This window comes from Pseudoliparis swirei, chromosome 17 (assembly GCF_029220125.1).
Source record: "Pseudoliparis swirei isolate HS2019 ecotype Mariana Trench chromosome 17, NWPU_hadal_v1, whole genome shotgun sequence".
In the NCBI taxonomy this organism is placed as follows: Eukaryota; Metazoa; Chordata; class Actinopteri; order Perciformes; family Liparidae; genus Pseudoliparis; species Pseudoliparis swirei.
This window is the reverse complement of record NC_079404.1, coordinates 14344110-14358498: the sequence shown is the minus strand read 5'-3', so window position 1 is coordinate 14358498 and position 14389 is coordinate 14344110. Positions and strand designations below refer to the sequence as shown.

General features: G+C 43.5%; 2 protein-coding genes across 4 annotated transcripts in view; both read right to left on the bottom strand.

The window, feature by feature from the left end:
- The window catches only part of LOC130206906 (acylphosphatase-2-like), a 159330-nt gene that overhangs the window by 79101 nt on the left and 65840 nt on the right, over positions 1 to 14389 (bottom strand). The window lies entirely within an intron of this gene.
- Positions 1889 to 14389, bottom strand: part of slc30a6 (solute carrier family 30 member 6) — a 37405-nt gene continuing 24904 nt past the window's right edge. Inside the window, exons 8-15 of one of the 2 annotated variants that reach the window (XM_056435152.1) lie at positions 14074 to 14109; positions 12158 to 12252; positions 9288 to 9336; positions 5882 to 6001; positions 5458 to 5560; positions 5320 to 5367; positions 4991 to 5059; positions 1889 to 3115 (exon numbers count right to left, since the gene is read on the bottom strand). In XM_056435152.1, the coding sequence (XP_056291127.1) occupies positions 2522 to 3115; positions 4991 to 5059; positions 5320 to 5367; positions 5458 to 5560; positions 5882 to 6001; positions 9288 to 9336; positions 12158 to 12252; positions 14074 to 14109 (1114 nt within the window). In that variant the 3' untranslated portion in view covers positions 1889 to 2521. The remainder of the gene's footprint in view (positions 3116 to 4990; positions 5060 to 5319; positions 5368 to 5457; positions 5561 to 5881; positions 6002 to 9287; positions 9337 to 12157; positions 12253 to 14073; positions 14110 to 14389) is intronic. The other variant, XM_056435153.1, reaches the window with a different exon arrangement.

The following is a 14389-nucleotide window of genomic DNA, read 5'->3' as shown; positions in this document are numbered from 1 at the left end:
CATCCACAGCCGAGCATCCGGACGATGTGTCGACAGCTTTGAGCATCGCGCTAGTTAGCCGACTAAACTCCTGGGAAAACAGAGCGCTTCAACGCGCCTCGTCTTCTTCTTTTAAACGAAACCAGTGATCGATGAGTGCTGGGCCGGAAGAAACGGGGAACTTGGCCTATTAAGAGTTTTCGTGGACCGGACGGGTCCTTCAGTAACGGGGGTCAGGAGACTATTGCCCCCCCTCCCTAACACGTAGCGACTCTGCTGGACTTAAAGCTGTCTCCCTACCTCAGCCTCACATTCCCCCTCCCCGTTCATTTGAATGTGTTCTGGGCCGATGAGGATCTGAGGGCGGCGGGCGAGATGCTAACGTGATCGCGGAGGACAAAATAATGACCAGACACGGCAAAAAAGCGGCTAAAGTGTGTCATACGTCATTATGCAAGCGGAGTAGCGCGTAGCTGGAAATAAAAGCGACAGGCAGAACGTTGTTGGTGTGTTTTTGTGCGCATCGTCCCAATAAAGAGGCGTCGAATGTAAACTCGCCAGGGACGATTCCTTCCCGCTTCACGCTTTGGTGAAGCCACTTTATAGAGCTTCAGAGTGAGTTTTTAAGATCATATTTGATCTGTTTGCCAAAAAAAAGACAAAAAAGAGAAGCGATATTATCAGAAAATTTCATTTATTATAATTAAAAAAGTGTTTTCTTTCATATGCAAAAGATGTACTTCCTGAGAAAAATTCCTCCGAAAAGTAGAGAATCTTGAAACGGCATCATTTTAATCCTCTTTTACAGGAAATTTACTGTGTCATTATATGAGATTATATGTGTGCTATTATTGTATTAAAAGGCAGGGAAGGGAATATATGTATAGCATGCATCCATTGGCCTGTTGTGTAATGTACTGAGAATCCTTCTAGGGTGTTTAGCAGGAATATTTACGCAATCTCGTTGAACCACGAGCATCGTTTTCAGCAGAAGCGTTAACAGTTGACATGAGTGTAAAATGTCAATATCTGCAGGTATTTTGCACAGGAAACAGGAAATAACTCAGCTAGTTCCCCGCATTCAACAGGCTCATTCTGAAACAGAGTTGATACTCACCGGCTCATCAGCTCGGCCAACGGAGACGGGAAGAGAGGCCGTGAGGTCGGAAGGTCACGCCAGCATACGCTGAGGTGGAGAGCTTTCCCATGATGCCTTCAGGGAGCAAGGAGATGCTGCAGGAGCAGAGACTCACACACCAATGCAGATCAGTGGAGAAGAAAATGGATTGCGGAGAGGCGACTGCAGGCTCTTCAATATCAATACTGGTTTGTACAGAATGATGAGGCAGCGTCTTTCAATATCTTCCTCTTTCTAATTTAACTTCATTTATCAGTGAGAGATCTACTCTGAACGCTCCATAAAGTCTAAATGGACCAGAATTTGTTAGGTTTTTTTACCACATTTAGACTTAAATTCCTCTTTAAATGAACATTTGCAATTTTTTCTGTTTAAACAAACACATTAATACTAGTTAAAAATGTCGAAAAAATCTACAGCTAACAAATTAAGATTAAAATGTTACATTTAGAAAACTCAACACAGTAACATTTACTGTAAACAATCTGTGATTTTCATGACTTGACAACTAAAAAGCACCAAGATCCATCTCAGAAAACAAACATACAAAACAATATTTTCGTGTAACTTTCAGACTGCAGATTTAAGGATAATTTATCTTTTATTCAGCAGAAAAGAGAAAATAAAATGCTCTTATGAGCCATTTTTTATATATAATATATAATATGTATAATTAAATACATACATATATATTATAATTATATAAATATATATATTATAATTATATATGTACATTGTATATGTAGATATCGTATTATAAGTTGTTTAAAAAAAATAATGTCAAAGAAAAATCAACATTGTTTGATTTTATTTTGAGTTTTCTAAGTGATATTACACTATTCTTCAAGATGAGACTCTAGTGTTCATGTTACTTTTTTAGCCTGTCAGCAGAGTGCTGTGACCTCTGACCTCCTGTCAATCACTTTAGATTTGAGTGTCCTTTAAATGCCTTATTTATAAAAAATATAAAAAACTGAATTTTTATTTGATTCAACACTTTATTAACTTCCACCAGAAATGCTGTTTGACGATGTCGCCCCAAAAACTTTCCTCTCAGCGTTAAGAAGATAAGCGGCCGTCGGCCTCGCGTTGAGGACGTTTCCTGATAATAAAAAAAAATGTAAAAAAAACCCCAGACTCAAACATACCAGATCAGTCATCCTTTTTGGTCCCCAAAATAAATACCACAACATACTCGCCGCCCCTCTTCTCGAGTCAGGGGCGAGGCTAACACTACAAGACTTAAATCTAAAGTTACCATCTTGTTGCCACCCTTGGGAGTAAATGCTGCAGCCTCCATATAAATCTCATCAGGTGTGAACATCTGAACCGAGGTGTGGACCAACTTGACCTCCATCGGGAATGAAAGCGTCTCAAGCAGAGTTCCAACGCGGCGAAAAAAAATCAGGGTCGGTATTGTCTGTACTGCGACTGTGAGGCCAGAGGGTTGCCGGTCCCGAACCGGGGCGGCGCCGTCGGCCCTCCGAAGGAAGTTCTGTAGCTGTGAGAGGAAGGCAGTCCAAACCCTGCGCCGAGTCCGGGCCCGCCATCGGGCCGCGCCACGCCCTGGCTCAGCATCCCCGCGTAGGGGGGCGCCCCGTAGGCGAGTCCCAGGCCTCCGTAGGGCCTGTGGGTGTGGTGTCCCGGGTTGGGGAGGACCACCGGCTGCGCGTTCCTCCCCGGCGTGTTGAAGGCGAACTCCGGCGGGGGGCTGCTGGGTTTGGAGGGCGTGGAGGTCAGCGGATCCATCTCCCCTCCGGAGGTCAGGAGCGGAGGAGGCACGGAGGAGGTGGCGTAGCCTTCAGGACCCAGGGTGGGAGCAGAGGAGGTGGCGGAGGAGGAGGAGGAGAGGGTTCCGGTGAGGAGGGGTCTGGTCCAGTCGTCTTTAAAGATCTGGACGGCCAGCGTGGAGACGAGCGGCAGCAGCCGGTTGGTGACGTGAGCCAGAACCAGCTGCTCGTTGGCGTCCCGGCGGATACGAACGTGTGCAGAGCCGGCCTGGGGGGGGGGGGGGGGGGGAGAGAGAGAGAGAAATATGTTAGTACCATCAAAGCAATAGTTACAAAGTTATTTACTCAAACTGAAAAGTTAAAGAAAATGGAAATAAAGTCCTTCCAGGTGGATTTTCAGTTTAAAGACATATTCTCTTATTCACAGATTATTCTATTTTATATCTCTTACTATATTTTTATTTTATTTATTTTATTTATTTAACCAGGAAATATAATATAATTATCATCTTGTGCACACTAAATAAAACTATGATTGATTTTCAGGAGTTTGGAGGAAATGTTTGGATTTTTAATTAAGTATTTAAGAATATAAGTTTTAGCTGTTGATCAATCCGTTAAAGTAGTCCAGTAACTGTATGGATCACTAGATATAGCGATGCATTCAGGGACAGTATTGAGTGGCGTTCACCTGTGTATCACACCATCACTGCATTGTTACGCAGCTTGTGGAGGCGGATTGATTGATTTAAATAGAAGCAGCTCTGTGTCACTATGTGGCAGAAATAATTACATGTAATCAATCACATTTGAGTAATAGCTTTGATGACGCAACAAATATTCGCTTAAGAAGTATTAATATTATTGTTTCTGAAATAAAGAGCTACAGGTAACTCCCGAAAGGCTACATGTAGAATTAAGAAAGAATTCAAAGCGCAACATCAGGAACATTTGAGTTTAAATAAATAATTTTTATATAAATTTTTAAAAAATCACATCAACAGGTTTTTTTAAATATATTTTTTTAACACAGCTGGTTACATAATAATCACCATGACTTTGAACGCAGCGCGGCTCACCTCAACATTCAGCCTCTAACTCATTAATCTGACCTTAAAACCCTGCCTGCTAATTTCTCTAACGTTCTTGTGTTAATATACCGACCTCCAAAAAGACAGAGAACACACGCACACGCGCACACGCACACACACACACAAGTTTGGACAGCAGCCCTGTGAGCAGTGGGCCAACAAAAAACAGATGTGTAACTGCAGCAACATCAGTCACAACAACAACAACAACATGAGCAGCATCAATAACAAAAATACAAAACAACAATAAACGCAGCATCAGGCTTGATGTAAACAGAGGACATTGCGCCATCTCTGGCAACACACATACACACACACACACATACATACACATACACACTCGTATATCCCGATGCTACAATAATTTGCATTCGATTCTTAGAACAAAGTGTGTTGATTGACTTTGGTGTATGCGTGAGCTGCATGTACAGGGCGAAAGTGTGTATGTGTGTGTGTGTGTGTGTGTGTGTGTGGGCATGTGTGTGTATGTGTGTTTGTGTTGCCCAGAAAGCCAGCTGGGCTTGTTTGTCGTCGCAACAACAACGCACAACACAAACGACTACAACTCGACAGAGACAACAACAACAACAACAACAGTGTTCCCTCCCCCAGAAAACTGGAGCGAGAGAGAGAAAAGGAAAGAGAAAGATCTCTACATGAATGACTTCTTTTCGTCTGGGTGAACAAAACTCTGCAAATCGTCATTTCAAAAGTGGGAGGGTGGTGGGGGGGGGGGAGAGAGATCTAGAAACAAAATACCGGGGCCAACAAAGCTAATAGGAGAGCGGAGAATGAATGAGGGAGAGAGGATGGAGAGAGAAGGCCATTTAACCATTCACGCTCACAACTGCAGGTCATTTAGAGCAACAAGGTCTTTCTAATTTATTATTCAATACATGTATATATATATATATATACACAAATGTATATTTCTTTGAATAAAGTTAATTAATAATTCCAGTAAATTAGAAAGACCTTGTTCACAAATATCTAGCATGAAAACATTGCTTAATTTTCTTGTTGTGTCTTTTGTTCTTTGGCTGAAAACTTACCAGTGATCCGAAGCCGACAGTCCAAAAGTGTTCGTTTCGGACCTCCAGCACTCCTTCCAGAGTCGACACCTGATTGGTCCACGAAAAGGCGAAATTAAGCAATCACAATCAATATGTTCATGACATAACACGCTGTCAAAATAATCTTTAATTTGAATCACATTTGGTGTCCAATCCTGTGTGGAGAATGTAAAGTCTAACAAAGGATGAGATTCATATTCCTCTTTTTTTATTTTATTCAACTACTCATCAAAAAAGTTTCGAAAATGTCTTCACATAAAAAGGCACTAAAGTAGATTTATTGATCTTCAATAAATCAATCCTCTCACCTCTCTGAGCAGTTTGTCCAGCTGGCCGATGACGTTTGACGGCGTCGTCTGCGAATGAGAAGGTTAACGAGAGGTTTAAACCCCGCCTCCCCATGAGGAGCTGTGAATATAGTGTCTGGGAATGGCCGTGCTCCTCACCTGCAGCAGCACCTTGCCGCTGTAGACGCTCATGGGATACATGGTGCCGAAGGTCATGAGCGCGATGGCGATCGCTGACGCCGTGTCCACCGCATTGTAATTACTGAGCACACACACACACACACGATATATAGAAAACAATATATATACTATATGAATATGATTTAAAATATACTTTGTAAAGATTTTTATTTTATTTTTTACATAAGATCTTTAAGTCTTACTAGAGACAGATAGAGGGACAGAGACAGACAGAGAGAGAGAAACAGAGACAAAGAGAGAGACAGAGACAGACAGAGATAAAGAGAGAGAGACAGAGACAGAGAGAGACAGACAGAGATAAAGCGAGAGAGACAGAGACAGAGAGAGACAGACAGAGATAAAGAGAGAGAGACAGAGAGAGAGAGACAGAGAGAGTTCTTACTTGATTTCTATGAGCATGTAGGTGATGCAGAGCGACAGAGCTCCCGCCATGTTGATCAGGACAAACGGGTTCATACGAGGCAGCAGCACACTGCTCAGACCTGGGATGACGCCGCACAAACTGTATATACACACACACACACACACACACACACACACATAGTATTAGTGCACATGATCGCCTACAGATTTTTCCACTCAATCTGCTCCAAATGGTCTCGCGCGTCGAGGAAAAGGCAAATACAATAGAAACGGTAAGAAATATCAACATTTTAAAAAAGTAATCTGTCAAGTGGGACAATGTTGATTTGAGATCAGCAAAAATTCAACACACATTTATCTTGGAAAAATTAACAAATGAGCATCGCCAAAAAGACTTAAAGATCAGAGTCCTTCAGAGTGAGAAAACATTCTTTAACTTCAGTTCACTGTTATAACAGAGAAAGAAGCAGATGGATTTCATATGTGCCTGGAGGACCACGTTATGGATGTGTACTTAACGACCAATGAGAGGAAGCTGACAGGAAATGTGGCGGTTATTATTAAAATGTTTGTAAAATAACCAAATACAACAGCACAATGACTCCTCCCTCCATGAAGGATATAAAGGTGACATAGTTCATCTAATGAACTGATAACTAAGAGGTTCTCCAATAAAACTTATTATTTGACCTCCTCCTCCTCCTCCTCATCCTCCTCCTCCAAGCTGCAGCCTCCGTGTGTTTATGTTTGTCCCAGGGATTAGACCTTTAACCCGATCACACCGTAATAATGGACTTTAGGTGACTTCAACCGTGGTTGACGTGATCATCGTTGTTTTGTTTGTCTGCATCAGGTCTTCAGACCCGATGTGGACCGGCTGATTGGACCGCCGTATACTTTGTATCATACACAATATGTAGTTTATGTTATGCAATTATAGTACATCCTGTTTACTGTCGATTTCAGGTACTCTTAACCGTTTGTTTTACTCATAAATATGAGTTTTTTGTTGTTGTAATGTGACCAAATGATATATTTATTAATTACACAGACTCATTTCAGCACTGCACACAACCTCAGAGCACAGGTGGGATTAAAACAGTTTAATTTTATACTGAAATTATAAACTTTGCTAATTGACCAGAAGAGACTCAAATAAGCGGCCAACGTTCCAACTCGACTTATGAGCACCTATTAGTTCATTAATCCGTTGATATTGATAGAAATGAGAAAACATCAACAGGTTCACCAAAAATAATATGTTCTCGTCTTTTGTGAAGAGAAACTGAACATTTTGGATAGATAACAATTTTAAAAAATTAAAAACCGTTAAAAAAATTAATCGTGGCGTCGAGCGTTGAGAGGATGGTCGCCACAAGGTGTTTCTCATTAGATCACGTTTAAAAAAACAACAGCAAAAAACGTGACATGAATGTCAACACATAATTAATGTCAAACATGTCATTCAGAGAGTCACATGCTCGCCGTGGGCCGGACTTAAAAAAACAACAACAGTGAAGAGATGGAGAGGAGGAAAAAGGGAATACTTGTGAATGTGTGTGTGTGTGTGTGTGTGTGTGTGTGTGTGTGTGTGTGTGTGTGTGTGTGTGGTGTGGGGGGGTGTTATGGAGGTTATTCACATTACTGAAACATCGTCCAGCTCAGTTGTAATTAGGGAATGTGTATCTGTTTGGGACGACAAGCCGGTGGGACAGCGTCCTCGGTGAATAATGGAAGCGCTGCCGAGACGGTCCCGCGGCAGATACACGAGCTCGTGATTCAGAGTCGGGAACGCAGCGGTGAGTCACGACATTTGAGCCGCCGGGTCGGCGTTTGTCTTTCCCCGCAGGAATTTTAGATTCTTGCAGGACAAAAAGGTTGCAGAGTAATGGACGCGTGTGAATACGTGTTAACAGCTTCTGAAGCGACGCACTGGAGCGTTGTCTTGAAAAGTGAGATGATTTGATGAGGGTTGTTATGGTAACGATGTACTTTGTTCAACTACAACCCAAAACTGTACAGACACTGCTATTGTAATGTCATGTGACAAGAATAAAGATTTGATAACAATGGGAATCGGATAACTCTTTCGTCTTTTGCACACACAATTTCATTAAACATATTTGTCTCACTTCTCCCCTCTGGCAACACACACACACGCACTTCTGGCTGGTGAAGCCGAGCGAGCAGCAGGCTTTATATAACCCAGTTGGCCCCAGACCTTGTTGAGGTTAAGTAGGGACAGACTATTACGACACAGTCGGTAACCAACAAACAAACACACACTCAGTCAAGCAAACACTCAGTTAAACAAACACATTCCTACGTACACAAACACACACTAAGTGCTGTTATGATGGCATTCAGAGCATCTCTGTCGCTCTGTCACACACACACACACACACACACACACACACACACACACACACACACACACACACACACACACACACACACACACACACACACACACACACACACACACACACACACACACACACACACACACACACACACACACACACACACACACCTGGGACGTCCTGTTCATTTCTGCCCTCTTAGCCAATCACAGCTCAGTTCTACTGCTGCACAACTCTCCAGGCCGTCGCCCCGAGTAACCTGCACCAACTGTACTGCTGACTGTGTGTGTGTGTGTGTGTGTGTGTGTGTGTGTGTGTGTGTGTGTGTGTGTGTGTGTGTGTGCGTGTTAGGGTATGAGTGAATGAGTCCGTACTTATTCCACTTAAGATGGGGGAATACACAGTGGGATGTAATATTAATCACAACAGCATCCGCCTGCTTTGGAGTCAGGCTGTGAATGTCTATTTCAACATAAGGAAGAATGAAACACATTTGCGACTGTATTTGTTGTTTAAATTGAACTACTGAGAACGGTACAGAACACACACACACATCGACACACTGGAGAGGTGACCATCAGCTATGGATTTAGTGTAGTTTTACCAAAGGTTGATCTCAGATAACAAGGCTGCAGTTACAGTGACCTTTGACCCCCAAGGTCAAGAGGGGAGAGCTGGGCAGATCTGTACAATATCATTGGTCCCCGTCAATGAGCCAATCTGTTTGTCTGACCTCACACCGACTGACGGTGACCTTTGACCCCAAAGGGAAGGCCGTTATGTATATATGACACACACACACACACACCTGGACACACAAATTCACACTGTAAGCAGTGACACGCCGGATGAGCACTTTTAACACTGTCAGGAGAGTGTGTGTGTGTGTTGAGTCAGTGGAAGTTGATCCTTCCTGTTCCTACCTGAAATCTGCTGATATGAGAGAGAGAGGAGACAGCGAGAAAGAGACAGAGGGACAGAGAGAGAGAGAGAGAAGAGGAAAGGCAGATTTAAAGAGTGAGATAGAGGAGGGGTGAGATAAAGTGATGCAGATCTTCTTACCTCCGACTCAGATCTGCCACATGTTCCTGAAGCCAACTGCTGCTGGCCGCTGGAGACAGAGAGAGAGAGAGAGAGAGAGTTAGATAGAGAGGTTTCAAGACATCGCGGTGCACTACATGTCTGCCTGCAATATTATTCAGGCATGCATCTTTTATTCACACATCAGACTCGGAAAACTGTCTTTTTTTAATGTTATGGTGGCAGAAAACGTCTGACTGTGGCATTAAATTGCAGCATGAAGTTAACGACAGAAATGAATAAGCAACGAATAACGCAACTTAAGCTCTTATTTTGTGCATCAATCGGTAAACTAGTTTATAGAATGTCAGAAAATAGTTTTTAAAAAATTGCTTTTCGTCACTGTTTTTGTCTGACAAAAAAAAATCAAAAGAGCAGGTGGATCACCCACTCGTCTTTAAAAAAAAAAGATAAGCGCTCCGCTGCGTCGTCCCACCTTCAATGTTGGACGACACTGCGAGACCCCGAAGGCTCGGCGACGGTTCAAAGGCCCTTCACATTCCATCCTGCTCAGACCTGTGTGTGTCTGTATGTGTGTGTTTGTGTGTGTGTGTGTGTGTGTGTTTGTGGAGGGTTTGTTTGTTTTGCTAGCAGGATGAGTCAGTCTAAACAAACATTTTAATGGAGTGACTTATTTATGATCTGTGTGTACGAGGGCGGACAATGTTCCTGAGTGCGAGTGTGTGTGTGTGTGTGTGTGTGTGTATCTGTGCGTGTGTTTGTGTGTGTGTGTTGGCATGTCTCTCCCGCCTGGTCCTCTGGCACACTACATTACCACTGCCTGGCTGGAACACGGTTGCGTCATGCACTTTTAGTCTCGCTCCGTCAGAGCGAGCGTGTACGTGTGCGTGCATGTGTGTATGTGTGTGTGTGTATGTGTGTGTGTGTGCAATGAGTGAGAGTTATTGTGTGTTTTGGCAAAGTTAAGGGCCTGTGTGTGTTTGTGTGTGTGTAGTTTCATCCTGCTCCCATCCTAAAATGTCAGATGTTAAGTGATGTTGAGACTGCTATGAACGCAAGAGCAGACAGCTGACACACACACACACACACACACACGCACACGCACACACGCACACACACCTCATTCATCAGTAGACTGTTCATACACATAGTGATTCAGCCTGAGAGGAAAGGATGAAACACGGGAGAGAACAGGAGGAGAGGAGAAAAAGGGGGAGTGATGAGCGAGATGGAAATGAGAAGAAGAGGAGGAAACAGGGGATAGGAGAGGAGGAGAAGGTGTGAGGACAGAAGATTTGTTTTTTTGAATATCCCTTTATTGAATCAATAAAGAGGGAGGAAACATCGCCAATGAGAGAAGAAGAGGGGAGAGGAGGAAACCGAGGAAGAGTGAAACAGAGGAGAGGAGTGAACAAGAGGAAGAGTCAAGGTGAGGGGAGAGATGAGAAAGAGGAGAAGAGAAGAGGAACTTTCAAATATGTCTTTCCTCTCATTTACATCCTTCCTTCAAAACATCTCTTCACAGTAGCTTCCTTCCTGGGATGGGTAGGGGAGAGGAAAGGAAAGAAAGGGAACAATTTGAAAGGGACTGGAGTATGAAGGAGTAAAGGCTGGATTATTGGAGGAGGATGTTTTATAACCGACGGTGCTGGAAAAAAACCACATTCTCGCTTCTGTTTCGTAACTCTCTCTTTGTCTCCTTCATTCCCTCATTGTCATCCCTCTCTCTCTCTCTCCCCCAAAACACTAACTGGCCCAAGGGACACACTGTTTAATAAATGTGTGTGTGAGTTTTCATGCATGCCTGTCTGTGTGTGTGTGTGTGTGTGTGTGTTAGAGGCTGCAGCCCGTGTGTGTGTGTGTGTGTGTGTGTGTGTGTGTGTGTGTGTGTGTGTGTTGGAAGCTGCAGCCCATGTGTGTGTGTGTGTGTGTGTGTTGGAGGCTGCAGCCCGTATGTGTGTGTTGCAGTCTTTCTGTATTAGAGGTAGACTGAGTTTCAATAAGGTTAATATGTCCTGGGGTCGACACTGGCTTGGCCTCCTGTGTGTGTGCGTGTGTGTGTGTGTGTGTGTGTGTATGCACGTGTGTATGTTTGTGAGACCTATAACTTGTGTGCCTCATTTTTTTACGTATGAATACTGTGTGTTTGTAAAGTGGGGGTGGTGTGTGGGTCTCGGTCTGTTCTCTGATGTGTAAATAGTAAATACACAACATGGATGTGTGTATATTTATTTTTGGGCTCTTGTTCGATATTCTTGGGGAAGTTCTTGTCTTCCCGAAGCGGTTGGGAGACTCTAGTCGTGTTAGAGGTTCGCTTAATGTCGTTCCTAAATGAGAGGTTACGACGGTAACCATCTTCAACATCTGGCTGCAGCACCAGTCCTCTCTTCTTGCTCTTGAAAACTTTGTGAAAAAGACAAAATACAACGGGCCACGAGATGCGTTTCAGCGGCGGAGGCTTAAAAGATGCTGACTTGGGGATTAAACTTTAAAATTGGAAACGAAAAAAGATGCTGTGAAATCTAATATTCAAGTAATCAATTAAGTCAATAACTGATTCATCATTTAATTCATGGAAGCATTCTCTGTTTTCTAGCTTATCGTGAGGAAATGTGGAATTGACTGTTGGTCGGTAAATACACAATGTTTGATTTTACTTTGGTAATCCCCAAAAATAAAACAAAAGCCAAATTGTGTCCGTTCCCCAGTGAGGGGGAGGATTACCAAACCACAACCGTCCAGGTGAGAAGCACAAAAAAAGAAGAAAATCTAACTAAATCACTAATTCACCGACTGAACTGTGAATGCTCGAGATGCTCCGTCTGAAGCGGAGCTGCGCTCCAGGATGAACACACAACGTGGAGAACTGGTTCAACTGGGGTGGGACGTACCTTCCGAGACGTAGGCGAAGGGCTTGTTCCTGACGGACAGCAGCGTCAGGAGGTTGAAGAACAGCGCCACAAACGTCCCGACCAGCAGGCGGCCGCTGCAGAGAGACACGGAGAGGGGCGGGGCCGGAGTTAGACAAACACACAGCTCGTCAACAGGCCGACAATAATGTCAACAAATGCGTGGAGACGCTGTGAGGGGGAGGTGCATGCTGGGACACAAGGGAAACCAAAAGACGTCAGTTCTTCCGGTTCCAACAGCGACTCAGTGGCCACTTTATTAGGTACATCTCGTGCAATCCAATACAACTGTTTTAAGTTGTCATTTGTGTGTTGGACTTCATTAAACTGAATAGGTATTTCTTATATTCTGTAAATAAACGTAAGGACGACGCATCTGAAACACCTCTCAAAATCCAGTTAAATGCCACCTGTGTTTAGCATTAGAAACATTAATTGATTGTACAGGTGTGCCTAATAAAGTGGTCACTGACCGTCTCAAGTTAGTGGTGGATGGCAATATTTTAAGGGGCGTGGCAGATTTTTTTTTAGATGAATGGGAAATGATAAATGGACCTTTTCTAGTCTTCCGACCACAGGAAGCGCTTTAACAACACATGACATCATTCACCCAATCACACTCTGATGGGAGGAGCCAAGTTGCCACCTGCACATCAGCAGTAACTAAGATTCACACACAGTAGACACAGACACAGGTGAGATGTAAATATGCACAAATTATCATATTCACGCGTCGTATTTCTCACTTCTATTTATCTGATTACAATCGTAACTTTTAAATAGACCCAACAGACATAATACAGCTCTCCAGACTCTGCACGCAAGCACAACAAGCAAAACACACACACACACACACACACTCCATTTAGCCTAAAAATGGGTCTAAACAATCAGCAGGGGGCGAAAGGCTGCCCACCAGTGAGCCACAACAACTGGGTGCTAAACCCTCGGTACCGACCCCCACCTCCCTCTACGAACAGATGTGAGAGAGAGAAGAGATAGAGAGAGAGAGAGAGAGAGAGAGAGAGAGAGAATGTGTGCCTCTGTCTCTCTACCCAGCAGACACCTGTCCCTTCGGTTAGCAGTCGTCTCTCGTCCCGTTCAATCACATCCACTCAAGAGAAGAAGAGTAGAGGCGAGGGAGACAGAGGAGGGCGAGAAAGAAACAAGGGGGAGGGGGAGACAGGTTAAAACACAAGTCTCATTGTGTTTGAGGTTATAAAAGCCGCCATTAATCTGTTTTGCATTATGGAGGCATGATGGATGGAGAGAGAGAGAAAGAGAGGGGGGGAGATTGAGGGAGCAAACTACAGAGGAAAAGTCTAAAGCAGCTGAGAGAAGTAAAAGAGCAAGAGAAAGCGAGACGGAGTCAAAGACACCCGTATCACACCATCTCTGTTACTGCTTATAACTGATAGAAACGATGGACTTGCTGTTAAAGTCAGACTTGAGTTGTATAATCCAAACAACAGCAAAACATGAAGGTGATTTATACTCAGACTTGTATTAACTCGTTTGTAAAGTATCAAGTCACAAATTGACAAAAGTTATTCCTTTTTATAAATTGTATAAATGATATGTTCACTCACACAAACACTCACTCACTCACTTACTCACTCAGTGTGAAATTAACAACCACCACGTCACCATCACTCACTGAGAACTTCTGTCTGTCTATCTGACCTAAATATTAGGGATGTTCTGTTCTGACAATAGCTGTGTGTGTGTGTGTGTGTGTGTGTGTGTGTGTGTGTGTGTGTGTGTGTGTGTGTGTGTGTGTGTACAGAAGGACACACAAGAGCATATCATGTTGTGAGTGTTTATTTAAAAATGTCATATGGGAATTTGTGTGTGTGTGTGTGTGTGTGTGTGTGTGTGTTTGGAGGGAGAATGCTTACGTATGGACCTCTGGCTGCTCCATGAAGCGCTCCACACTGACAAAACAGAAACAAACAGTCAACAACATTGGCCAGGTGGGACTACGCTGACTGTGTGAGAGAGTGTGTGTGTGTGTATGTGTGTGCATGTGTGTGTATGAGCTAGAGATAAAGCGATTCACACAATTGAAATGAATGAAAGGAGACAAGGAGCGAACAAACAGGAAATACATTAACAGGCACTCACAGACTCCAAACACCACACACGCAAAATTGTGCGAGGGAGCGCACACAAAACACAAACTAAAAGTCCAGTCTGTCTTCTCCTGCTGTGCTG